At 28.8% G+C, this 13745-nt stretch overlaps 2 protein-coding genes across 2 annotated transcripts in view; one reads left to right on the forward strand and one right to left on the reverse strand.

The window, feature by feature from the left end:
- The window catches only part of LOC142321798 (phospholipase B1, membrane-associated-like), a 113686-nt gene extending 111752 nt beyond the window's left edge, over positions 1-1934 (reverse strand). Inside the window, exon 1 of the mRNA XM_075360196.1 lies at positions 1893-1934. The gene's annotated coding sequence lies outside the window, so the exon portion shown is untranslated. The remainder of the gene's footprint in view (positions 1-1892) is intronic.
- A 55-nt stretch (positions 1935-1989) lies between these two features.
- LOC142321797 (uncharacterized) overlaps positions 1990-13745 on the forward strand; it is a 21715-nt gene continuing 9959 nt past the window's right edge. Inside the window, exons 1-4 of the mRNA XM_075360195.1 lie at positions 1990-2167; positions 3617-3712; positions 5872-6002; positions 11181-11387. Coding sequence (XP_075216310.1) covers positions 3697-3712; positions 5872-6002; positions 11181-11387 — 354 coding nt within the window. The 5' untranslated portion in view covers positions 1990-2167; positions 3617-3696. The remainder of the gene's footprint in view (positions 2168-3616; positions 3713-5871; positions 6003-11180; positions 11388-13745) is intronic.

Here is a 13745-nt window from a genome sequence, read left to right on the forward strand (position 1 = left end):
CATAAGACAGCGAGATAGTTACTCTGTCATGCCAACTAAAAAGTATTTCTGCAATTAGAACATGAGCAAACAATATTAGAGTTGAGAACAGAGACAGTTTCAAAAGTTACAATTATGTTCTCCTCCAGGTTAAGTACCCTGGTAAAATAGTTCTTGTAACATTGCAGTATAGGAACTTTATTGGTGCAAGTACGCAGTATAAGCTACTAACTAGTAAAAGCAATAATTATGTATCGAATTCTTCAAAATTGTGAACTAGTAAGTTTTGTATAATGCCTTCTTGTAGGCTATAAATATTACCTACTTAAAATTTAGGTTATATCTTGTAACTTAAAAATTAAATTTTATTTGTATTACTGCTTATCAAAATTAGATTTTGTGTCCATTTGGTCCCACTTTACATCAATAATGTTCTTAGTTACAGCAATCCAAGCATCTCTTTTCCGATTACAGTATTATTATGCCTTGTATCATAAAGATATGAATATTTTTCAATTTCAAGAATGATAAGCTATCCAAGTATTCCATGAATTAATTATATTAAATATGAAAAATTAAAGAAAAGAACTCATGAATATAGCAAAAACAGAAGCAGTGATATGCAGCAAAGTGTTTTCACATGCGTGTGGCCGGCCAGTCACTCAACTTGAAAAATAGGTCTGGTTGTATTCGCCAGCGGACGACCTAGAGAACGCGACAGTCGAGCCCCACGCCAGCGGGAAAATAAGCTGCATCTGACCACGCCTATGCTACAGCAGCCTGTCTATATTTTGAGTTTGTTTTCACGCTGCGTTTTGATTTGAAAAAACGTTCGTGTGGCCGTAGCCTAAATCTTGATTGGGGTATTTCTCGACTCGAGCAACAGAAAATATCAAATAATACAGCAATGTATGTGATAGCATTTAATTTTTTGATGGATAACAACAATTCCATCTGATAAATATTATAACTGGCCTTAAAATTATAACAATTATTAAAGTAAGAATTGTGGCTGCAAACAGAACCTAAACCGAATCATAAAATCTGATAGGAAGTCTGATAAAAAATGTAAATATACAGCATCTGAAACAAATCGGCGTATCATTTCCTAACGAACTAATACAAGTTTGGAATTGATGTTCATACAGTATTATTACAAGATTATTATACACTACTCATAAATACATTATTATTTATAAGCACATGTAATTTTTTACAGTGACACTTACCTTTTAGCAAATACAAAATTTGAAACTAGTGCTAATTTTTTGTTACCTTAATGGAATCTGCAGAGTTTGAAAATACCTATAAATTTTCATTAACAAAATTTAGTGAATAATAAATTTCATATTACTTGTAAAGATGATATAAAAACTAAACTTTGTAGACTAAATATTTTTCGACGGGATCAACGAAGAAATATCATGATGCGAATAATTATTTTTATTTTTTGCTTGTTACTTCAAGCAGAAATTCTTCAAAAAATTAATGTACTTCAACTGATTTTTATATGATATGATTGAACATTCAACAAAGTATGAATAAGATGTATTGGTTTCATTCCTAGTAAAAAAAAAAAAACAATTTCGTAGAGTACAAAAACTATTTTCTAAATAAATACAAATGTATTTATCGTTGATACTTCATGTAAAATTACAGAGAAACACAAGGATATCATCACTTCTTATGTTATCGATTTATTAAGAAATCCACGGTTTACAGTTATAACAGCGTAATATAAGTAATTTTATTACTCATCTTTTAGAACCTAACCTCAATTAAATCAAAGTTACCTTAAAATCAAATTAATATATATATTTTTCCCTTTCGTTGATTAAAAATAAGTATTTAAAATGTACTTAATGACCGCAATCATCATACATGTAAAAATTAAGTAAGAAAAACAAGATTACCAGTACACGAATTATCAGTACTAAACAAACTTTCAAACTCAATGCCTAATTTATCCTAACTGGAAGGTTCTCTCAACGGAGCGTACGATTAACTTGATCTGGTCTCGTACCTTAAATAAAATAATTCCTGAATTGGCGAGATGAAAAAGGCAGTGAATTTTTTTTAAATCTCCTCTTCTACAAATTTTCATTGTTAGATCATTTTGTCTGATTTATTATTTTATTTTAAGAAGCTTGGATTTAACTCAGCCAATATTTTATGTTCGTAAAGCAAGGTAAATAAAAATTCATCACTCTTTTAAAATTTCAATTTTTTTTTTCTATACCTACTGATATATTACTTACATAAAATGAAATTACTAAATAATAAAATGAATGAAAAATTAATATATAGTGAGAACCATACTCACAAACTTAAAATTGTTCAAAATAATCTAAGTTTGTGTTTCAAAATAATTGCATTCTACTTTCCTGAAATTTACACAAACTTATTTTTTTCTAAAATAGGACATTACAAACTTAAAAAGGAGAAGTAACTTTCCTTCAGCTTAGTTATATTATAGGAACAGATAAATTAACATTTAAAGCGTTGCTATTAGGCTTATTGGGAAACAGCGTTCATCAAGCCATTCTCAGATTCAGTTTCATTTTACGCAGTTATATTTAATGAGCTTAATGCAAAAACAGTAATTAGGAAAATAAATCATTGATTGATCAGCATGACAAAATTTCTTAACTTAAAACATATTGCAACAACATTGATTAAAAAGCTGCACTTAAGCATGTATAATGATAATTTATTTAATTTTTTTCTTTTAACTCTTTATAATGCAAGATCTTTTGGAAAAACAATTTAATGTATTTTGAAAGAAAATAGTTTTTTTTTAATTGCTGTATATTATACCAATTAAGAATTAAATGCGAGTGTAATATTTGAAATATATTTCCCTTAGAGATTCAATTCACTTTCTTCGTAATTAATTATAAACTTGTTCAAAGAAAATAGAATTTATAAAAACTGTACCTTGTTCTTTCCCAAAAAAATGTTTAACTTTAAAAAAAAATACAATTTATATTCTTTTCCTAAGGAAAAAGAACCTTTCTGAATCTGTAAAGTTAAGATAGAATATTTAAAATTTTAAAAGTTACTAATGATTATTTATTGGGTTTACAAAATTTTAAAACATTTAGATTTAAAAAATTTTAAGTATTTAGGTATAAATATTATATTTTTGTTAGTGAGGAGCAAGTATTAAAATGGAAATTGTCTGTAGTTCTAATCTTTTTGTACAAAAGAAAATGTGTTAATTTAGAATTGCTGTTACTAATTCATTAGATACTATAGATAAAAATAAGCATTTTCATAGTTTAATTTATTTAAAAAATAATTAGTTTTAAGTAGCTCCTTATTTATAAAAACTGAATCAAATATTATATATTAAATGTTTTACTTAAAAATATTTTCTTCAGCGGTCCTGGCAAACATTTTCAGTGACAGTGGCCCAATATTTCACAAGTTGATATTTTTAAATTTTCATTGCTGGCTATTGTGGACAAAATCACAGCAAAATTAATCATTACAGTTGGCCATTACTTTTGTGATTGTTGATAATGATGTAGAAAAGTTGTCCCATATTTCCAATACAGTTTTGTTAATATTTATATAGCAAATAGTAAGTTAGAACAATTTCAGTCTTAACATGGTTTTAATTTTTTGTTTTCAGAAAAATTTTTTTAACTTTCCTTAAGTGTAATAGTCTTAACAGTATTAATAAACTTTGAATAGAAACCAGCCCACAAATTCATGACAATGGAAAGTGGTAAGTAACACAATAAGTAATCTGTGTTTGTAATTCCTTTGTATGGGAATATTTTTTACAGCCTTATTTAAACTACAACCATTTTGAAAGTAGTTATCTGCTCAGAGATAATCTCCTAAGCTTGATAGGTAAATAATTTTTTTATTTCAAGAGTGATTATGTGAACATAATGATAGATCCAGTGAGGAATGTGTAATTAAATACAAGAAATGAAAGATAATAATGAAAATAATCAGCACAACAAATGAATTAGTTATAAAAATTGTTAAAAAGGTTTTTTTTAAATATCTCAAAATATCCTTCCATATAAGATTTTGTTAGAACTGCTGTCTAGATCCTTCATCAGAGGAGTGATTAATTGTGCTCATATTAAAATGATCAGGAAATTTGCTTATAGTCAAATATGTAATCTTATTGTTTTTTTGCCCTTTTAATATGTTTTTAGTATCTAATTTAGTGAATTTGTAATTTTATAATGGGAATGTGTTTTTAAATGTGTTGAGTTCTCAGCTTTTGTGTGACCAGTATGCATAAAATTTGTGTGTATGATTAATATACTTTTATGGATGTCTGATTTCTAAGAGATGATTTGCAAAGGTAATGTATCTGTGTATAGGTATTTCCTGGTAATGTATATTTACATTCTTTCCAATTGAATATAGTTATTTCAGTTCAATTTCTATTATTTGTAGTACTCATAGATCATATGTGTTATTAGTGATTTTGAAAGTGACATTCTAACCTTTTCTAAAATTTTTTGCAGTTTTATATGAATGTTAGTTGATGTATGTTAGCAATATTTTTTTTTTAAATCAGAATATTTTTCATGTATTTTATGCAAAATTTCTCACCCGTGGAGACAATATTTAAACTCATTGTTTTATAACAGAAAGGGATAAATTAAGCTTGGCTTTATATTGCTTTCCAATTTTCATAATGACTGTTGTGATGAAATGAAACAGGTCCTGCCCCAGTCAGAATGTACTTTTCTGTGAAAAAGGAAATTTTTTATGCAGCCAGTCCTTTGTTGAATAGAGTGAAGGTTTCACTTTGAGAGCTGAATTTCAGAGAGCATTGCATACCTAATACACAACTACATAATCACATAGTAAAGTAAGTTTGTTATTCTTAAAAATGGTTGTCATTTTTAATAGTGACTTGTTTCACGTCCAGTATGTCTTGTACTTCCCACATTTATTCACTCATGTCACATTATTCTTTGTAGTAGTTGTCAGCTGACATGGATGTTGCATGGTAGGTAATGTATCCAGGGCCATCCCTAGGGGTTGAGGCGCCTGGGTCAAAAACAGCGGAGGATACACCCCCCTTGAATTCACAAAGTAGTATTTATATTGAAATTTGGGTGCTAAAGGGAATATAATTGAAGATAAAATGAAAGTGAGAAACGAGAAACACATTTTATAAAATACATAGTTAAGGGTGAATAGAATATTGTATGAGATTTTCTATTTGAGCACTAGCACTAACCTTTGAAAGAAAGTTTTATTAAAATATTTACATATTATTCACATTTAGACTGGTGAACACACATTTTTCTGAGTCTATATGCAGTAGGTAGAGAGAGTTTTCTGTTTTAAAATTTAAATAATACCTATCAGTTTTATTTTTTAAAATACCAACTTTCATAAGATTTAATGAACATTTCATTGTTTAAAATGCTTAAGATATTTTGTTCTCTTTGTTAACCATATGGTTAACTAACCATATGTAAATCATAGGTGATGAGTATTATGGAGGGGAGGAAAATTAGGTGGCATAAGCTTACCCTGGTTTGCGCTAAAGCAATTAGGCTTGTAAACAGATTCCCTGAGTTGGTCCATTGCCAGCCACCTACCAGATACTAACATGCTTTGGCTATCTGAATCCTAGCATTCTCAGCATGGAAACTTAACATCAGACCTGTACCCTGTATCCTGAACTGATAACAGGGAAGAAGGGATCAAAAATTAAGAAAAGATATAGATGGTGAAAAAGAACTACCATCTATCAGGGTGATTACAGAATTGCTCGGAACTCTTTAAGCAGTACCAAAATTAATAACTTAAATAAAATTGAAGAAAACTTGGAATGTGTTATAGGTACAGTTCCAAGTATATCTTTGTATAACTAAATTATATATTTTGTCAATGTGTTTTCAGAACATTCTTTGGAAAGTCTCTGCCGATTTTGTTTAAAAGATACAAATGGAGAAACATGTCTTACTTTATTTACATCTCTGGGACTGAATAACTTTTTAAAGAATAAGATTGAAAAATGTCTCAATGTAGAGGTAAAATTTATTTTCTGATAAACGTAATTAATAGAGCACAAAACAGGCAGGTACAATCCCAGTTGTCATCTTTATTATTCTCCTAATCCATCAAACATTATATCACAAGAAGTTTTGTGGTAACTGAAGTCCTAGTTTTGAAACAAAGTGTGGTTACAGTTGTATTCAGGAAGTATGACAATGTTTTTGACTGAAAGCAGAAGTTCTGCCTGTCTTCCGGGTACAAAAGGTTTACCAGATTTGATACTGTTGTAATTTGAATGTTATCTATTATTTTTAATTGTTACTAGTAGCAAATAAAAATACTAAAATAACTTAATTAAACTGTTAATAATCTAAGTTATTTATTAAACTATTATAGCTGTAAATCGGTAGTATATTGTTACATAAAAATATTATAGTATTAGATTTAAACAATGTAATAATACTGCTTCAACTCATGACTGCTTCTGTGGCAGAGTGACATCACTGCCTTTCATCCAGAAGATTTTGGGTTCAAATTTTAATCAGGCTGACATTTTCCATGTACAAATTAAAAAAGTTGTACATGAAGAGAGAAGTAGTTGGGTGTCAGTCTGTAATTGCACAAGGAAATAAATTAGCATTCTGTAACAAAATAATTAATGATTCTGTCACTGTTATTTATTAATTTATTAGTAATTTTTTTATTTCTTTTTATACCTCTTTCACTGGTATGAGAATAGTATTTTTAGTGTTTAAAGACTCAAATAATGAATCATCTTAGTGCATAGGTAACTGAAGTTAGATATAGGAAGATTTTTGTGTGAAAACCTTCTGTATTAGAGGAAGGTGTGGGGATCATGCTTCCACAAACTATCAGACGCTTTTTGTAATCTGACGCTTCCACAAATTTGTTAGTTGAGGGTTGTTAGTTGTGGTTGGCGGTCGATTGTGATTGGAAGAGACCATAAAATTGCGATTAGTAGATTGTGTAAATACAGTGATGGAAATGTCTGCGCGAGGCATTTGCATCGGTGACATCCTGACAGAGAGCAAACAGATAACTGTATTTTGTTATCAAATTTGGAGGGTCTAAACGACAACCTCTGGTAAAGCCCATCAAGCTTAGGAATGGAGAGGGTGGTGTGGCAACCGGCATCACCACAAGGCAGTATCTTTCCTTACGGGGTTCAGGAGTAACCATAGAAATAAGCCAATCTTTTGAATGGAGAACTTTATTTAAATTTCATTTTATTGTGAAATGTAATTGTGTTCAACATCAGTGTAATATGAATATTTTTTTACAACAGAAATTAAAACTGAAGCTGGATAATCAAATAAACTACTAGGAAGCCACATCAGTCTTCATTAGGGAGGAGATTTTCTAATTTGAAAACTTTTAACCCACCTTCTAAAAATGTACTTAATTTCATTATATGGTAATTACAATTGATGGCGTTTTACCTCAATTTTAAAAATTAGGAAGCATTTTAAAAAAATTTTTGCTTCAAAAGTTACTTTTTATACTTTAGAATAAGAATATCTCGTTATTGTTACCTTTACTCAATGCACATTGTAGGTGTATTGGTTTCATTTAATAAACAATCTTTAATTCTGTTTTACTGAAGTGCATTTTATATAAATTCATGTCTGTTAACTGGTATGCACTTACACAATCAGAAATTTATTATAACTTGAAATCCAGAATCAATTTACAAAATGAAAACTCATTACATTTGTAATTCCAATGTATTGGCTGCTATTTTACACATTTTAATTTATGATCATTGCTCTCAGTAGTCTTGAAAGTATTTATCATAAGGTACCCTTGTCAAATCCATCTATCTAATTAAGAACATAATTTTCTTCATTTTTGTTTAGCGACAAAAATTAAATAATTGTCCAACTAATTCTTTCACTTTCAGTATTATGGCATTTCATAGGGCATCACAATCCAGGAGGTTTATACCATAAAGTAGTGAAATATACTTACTACTCATTATCTATTTATAAGAAAATAAATGAAAATGCTTCCAGAAGAAGTTTTGTAAGACTGTAATTCAGTCTTATTCTCAGTTGTAATCTCTTCAGTGGTATTGACTACTACTGAAGAGATTGAATTTTACTCTTGAAATTCTTTTAAAGGCATATTTTCACTGGCAGCTTTTAGTTAAAATTAATGGGGTACTGCTCCAGAAAAATGTTTTCTGGGCCTTTTCAAGGTCAAGGTTAAAGTTTTCTGTAAAATAAAATAACTGAAAAAAAATTAATCAAATAGAATAGCTGGAATCAGGATAATAATCTATCACATAATAATAATATTTTTTAGTATTATTAGATAACTTATAAAATATTCGCTTAAAAAAACTATAGTTCAGTCGTGTTTAATTAAAATATTTATGCACACAGAAACAAACAACATAATTAGTTTTTACTAATTACCTTCTTTTTAACCCTTCCAGCATGTTTTGGACAGATTTGGCAATCAAAGAGACCTTGATTCCACCATTTTCTGATCTCTACTGAAAAAAACAACTAAACCGCTTTCATATTCCTTCCACTGACAAAACTAAAAAAGGGGAACAAACAAGGAACGTTCCATACACATGCAGATTAAAAAAACTACCTTCCACCAGCATGCCAGGTTCAGCACTGTGGAACGATAGTGCTCTCACTCCCTTGCAGCCTGATGTGCAGCTTCCTATGTGCGCATATTTACAACAGCCAAACATCATGCCGCTGGAACTGTAAAGCGCACAGTTCCATATAAAGATTTTTGTATCTTTTTCATAAACTGGGGGATGGCTCAGACTGACATTAAGCTTAAGGATTATATATTGTATAAGTACAAAGAAAGAATTAAAGAAAAAAGGACTAATTATATTACATGTTGTTGATAATATGAAGTAGAAATAGGGGATGCTGAGTTCCACAGTGCCTATACATGAACCGCCACTGCATATTTTTAACTTTTTAGAAAATTTTGTAAATATTCTGTTTTTCAAAATCAACTTTGCTTGCTTAAATTGGCTGACCACTCTATTTTTCAAAAAATGACTTGAGTGGTTAAAAAAAAATCATTTAATTGTTTTAAACATATGTTTATCAAGCAAAAAATCAGTTTTTGCATCTTAAGGAAATAATTAATAGAATTTGTAACTGATGAATCCATGAATTCAAAAAGGTTTTTATGAAAATTTGTAATTTATATTAACCTTGGTATTTTGGTGTGTGTTGTTCATAGATGATTCTAAAAATTGTTCATGATAACACACTAGATAACACAAAGTTCAACCAGGAGTTTCATAACCTATTCTACTTATGAAAATAATGAAAAAAGTTCATATAAATATATGTCCTAAAATGCTAGTTTGCAAGTTAACTGCTAGTGAAATATTTCGCTTGGATTTCAGCTACCCCAGTGAAATGAAGTATAGAAATTTTTAGGATGTTAATTAAGGGGCATAGTTAGTGATTTATTATGGTTTTTGACCTAAATATCTAATAAAATAGGTCTCAAACCCGTATCTGCAGTAGTTTTTGGGAAATCTGAGGTTGAAAACCAATGAATTGGGGTAAAAGACCCTGCTTAATAAGTTCCAATAGACCAAAGTTCAATAAGTTAATAAGTTCAATCCACTAGACCAAAGTGGATTGTACGTCTCAATTATTATAACTGAGACTACCATTTTCAACACATTTCTTGAAGTGATTCTCTACTATTTTTGTTAATCTTTTTAGTTCTTCAGGGCTGCCCTTACGTTGCTCAGCTTCATCCAAAATTCGGACATTTAATTCCTCAGAAGAATGAATTTTTGTTTTGTATGCCATATTTTCATCTTCCTCCAGATGCAAAAATCTGGAGGATTTAAAAAGGTGTTAAATCAGGCGATCATAGTGGCTAGAAAACAACAATCCATTTCTCAGGAAAATTATAATTTAAATGAGTGGAAATGACATAAGAGAAGTGGGGAGCCATTGTGCTGAATGTATATTGAATCTCAGCACTAGAAGAACATCTTAAAGCATTCTTCTGGCAATTTTTCTTAATGACAGTGCAAGTACACCTCAGTATTTAAGCAGCCATATGAACGGTCCAAACAGTTGATTTGAAGGCCATACATTGATCCTAAATCAGTGTTGAAAACTATCTTACACAGTTTCATGAGGATTTACTTCTACCTTGTATGTCCATTACTTAAGTTTTTGATGCTATTTTGAGTGAAATTTGCTCATCGGTAAACAAAACATAATTGCAGAGTTGTCGATTTGTATTCCATCATTTTCAGGACCCTAAGCGAAGGGTCACCGTCTCCTGGGTGTATATGTTGAACTAGCTGTTTATAAGGATAAAACAGCATCGTATTCTACTCAGTAGTTGTGTTCAACGACTCCTCTGTTTTCAGTACTCTATATACTTTCACTGATTTTAACACTAATACAGTATTGCGTATTGTGCTGGTCAGCTGTTATTATATTGCCAACTTTGAAATAATTTTTCAAATAATTTATTTTATTTCTTCTGTTTTAATAAGAAAGATATCAAAGTAATTTTTATTATTTATTTTTATTTTACAATTGTCTAATTTCCATTTTTTTATTTTTTAACTGTAAATTTTGTTTTAAAAAATTGTTCACATTACCAGAAAGAGTTTGGTTTTTCTTTACATTAAATAACTACTTTTCTGACAAATGTAGTAATGTAGTGTTATCTAGATAATTATTTTAATTTTATTTTTTTATTCAACTTATGTTACACAATTTTGTCAGAATTAGTTTTCCTACAAGGTTTTTTTTAAGTTTCACGCGTTTATTATGTATTAAACAAAGTTATTATACGTCAAACATTAAAAAAAACCTGGGTATTTTACCTTATTTTATTGGTTTTCACCGCAGATTCCTCAAGAACTACTGCAGTTGAGGTTCTGGGACCTATTTTTTTTTTTTAGATATTTCAGGTCAAGAACTATAATAAATCACTAACTCTGCCCCTTAATTAACATCCTAAAAATTTCTGTGCGATCTCATTCCACCGCTAGCTATGAGCAAAATCCTTCACTAACTCGCAAACAATGTATTTTAGGGTGTTTATATTAAATTTTTCCATTATTTCACCAGTAGAATAGGTTATGAAAGTCCCGGGAGAACTTCACGATACATTCTGTAATTTGTTATTGATGCATGAATGTGAAATTAAAATTTTATTTTATTTTTCAGCTTTTAAAAAATACAAAAAAAATGCCAAATCAAGTCTGTGTTGCATGTTCAAAACAGCTTGATAATGCATACAAATTTATTTTACAATATGAATGTACTCAAGAAAAATTAAAAAATACTGAACCTGATGCTCTAGCAACTGAAAAAAGCATTAAAAATGACTCTCTAAAGTCAGATTATCTGGTGAATAATAACAATAAAACAAAGGTTTGTTATTCATTTTTTTGAACATTTACATTTTAGTTTTAGTTACATTTACATCTACTGCAATACTTAATTTTTATTTTGTTACAGCATCTGATCAGATGCTACAACAAATTAGTCAATGCCATAAGGCATCATTTTTATACTATGATAATATATTTGTTCTATCAGGACTGCCTAACTGAGCAAAATGAAAACTGTATAATACCATACACATATTTAAAAACTGTCACTTTCATGTAAGCACCCTATTATGTTTTTATAGATTTATCAATTTATTGAGCATGTTTTATTTAAATATTTATAATTTTTTAACAAACTAATATTTTTTAAAGAAAACTACTTGCTTTTTAACTGGAGTTATGCTATGATAAAAAATCATTCTAAAGTACTCAGTGGAGAGATCTCCATTGAAAAAAGAGAAAAAGCAGTAAGTGGTACAATTTTTAAATTAATTTTAACAGAGTTATTATATTCTGATGTGAGAATCCAACTTTTTAAATTATTTATAAAATGTACGTAATCATATTTGTATGTAATTTTGTAATTTTTTCTTGTTTTTCAATTATTGTTAACTAATAACAATCTATCTAGAAGCTGAATTAGATTTATATTTATAAATAGTATTTTTATACTGTCAATAACTTTCTACCATTCAAAAAATTGTTGAAATTGCATTCTTCTGAACTACAGCCTACATCCACAATTGCTGAATATTTCGTCTTTTCTTTCTGAAATAATAAGAGTGCAACCCAAGGTAAGATGAATCATGTACAGCATCAAATACTAAACTGCAGAAATGATTTCCTTGATAAATGATCTATAATTTTATCAGTAAACAATCCTACAAAAGAAATAATCATTGGTTGTAATCTATTTAATTTGTACATAAGTATTTGCAATAAAAATCCATTACACTGATCAATTACTGTTTGTCCTGAAAGAGTAGGTTTATGCTACACTACTTTAAAATTTGATGCTAAAGTGAGATTTTTGATCGGAAGTTAGTAAAATATTTCATAAAAAGTTACTATAACTGTTGATTTAACAAAGATATTCTTGTTTCTATATTGTACAAAATTAATTTTTGTTAGATTTTCAGGTGGTCTGAAATGAAAAAAGAAAAAAATAGTTCTGAGCTTAGTTTTGAAACATCTTCAGTCAATATTGAAAAGGAAGTCAAATTTCAAAAGTTCTTCACAACATTCCTTTCATTATCGTTTGCATGGCACCTCCACAAACAAATTTTGCAGTAGACCAATTGTGCAACAATATATTCTACTCATTCTTTTGGTGTACCTTTCAGAGTTTTGATGTGTTGTGTGATGTGAATATCATTTCAAATCAATTCATTCCACCTCCTTTTGGTGCTTCTAATCAGTCAACTCAAAAACTGCGAAATTGATCCTCAATATTTGCTTTACCAGCACAGTACTTTGATCACCATAAACAAGAGGTTTTAGACAATGATGAATCTCACTAGTGTTCACTTATTTCCTATGTTATAAATTAAATTATTCATTGATATAGTACGCATACAGTCATAACTAACAGAAAATTTAAGCATCCATTGTAATTAGTTCAAAACTGAGCATACCTTGAGTAAATATACATCTCTATAAATAGAGATGTAGAGTATTAAAATTTCATGTTACTCTGACATAATGCAACACTACTTAAATTACATATGAAATAAGTTGCATAAAATTGGATTGACGTAATCATGTAATAATGTTAGTATTCATTCTTTTGTGTTTTCAAGTACTTAGCATGAGTTGTTTGTAGAGATTTATTTTGAAAGTAATTTTTACAAGTATTCAAATAAATATCTGAAAATTATTTATTAAAAATCATAAATCTCTTAAAAAGTTATTACTTTTGTCAACATTACTGCTTTTTTCAAAACAAAAACAATAAAAAAATTAAAATAGGATGATTCTGATATTCTTATTTGCAAGATAATGAAAAATGTTTACTTTTTCATTTGTCTTATTTGTGTTTCAAGGATTGTCATATTTCAATTTTTAGTTGTTGGGATTCTGTTTAAGCTGTAGAATCATATTTATTTTAATGATGAGGCTTGATTTCATCAAAAAGTTATGAACATAGCTAAGTACAGACCACAATACTTTTATCATTTATTCACAAATCATTAAACATACAAAAGATGCTCAAATTTTTCAATACATTATTTTTTTAAATATTCTCTATAATTAATATTTTAATAACTTAATTTTTTTCTCGCTCTAAATTTTAACTATGACAAAAATCCTTATTACAAAAAATAACACCATCAATCTAATTATAGAAATATATGTTCTAGTATAAATTTCTTTTTATTTTTTGAAAAGTTTTTGTGCT

Source organism: Lycorma delicatula, chromosome 3, assembly GCF_047948215.1.
Source record: "Lycorma delicatula isolate Av1 chromosome 3, ASM4794821v1, whole genome shotgun sequence".
Classification (NCBI taxonomy): Eukaryota; Metazoa; Arthropoda; class Insecta; order Hemiptera; family Fulgoridae; genus Lycorma; species Lycorma delicatula.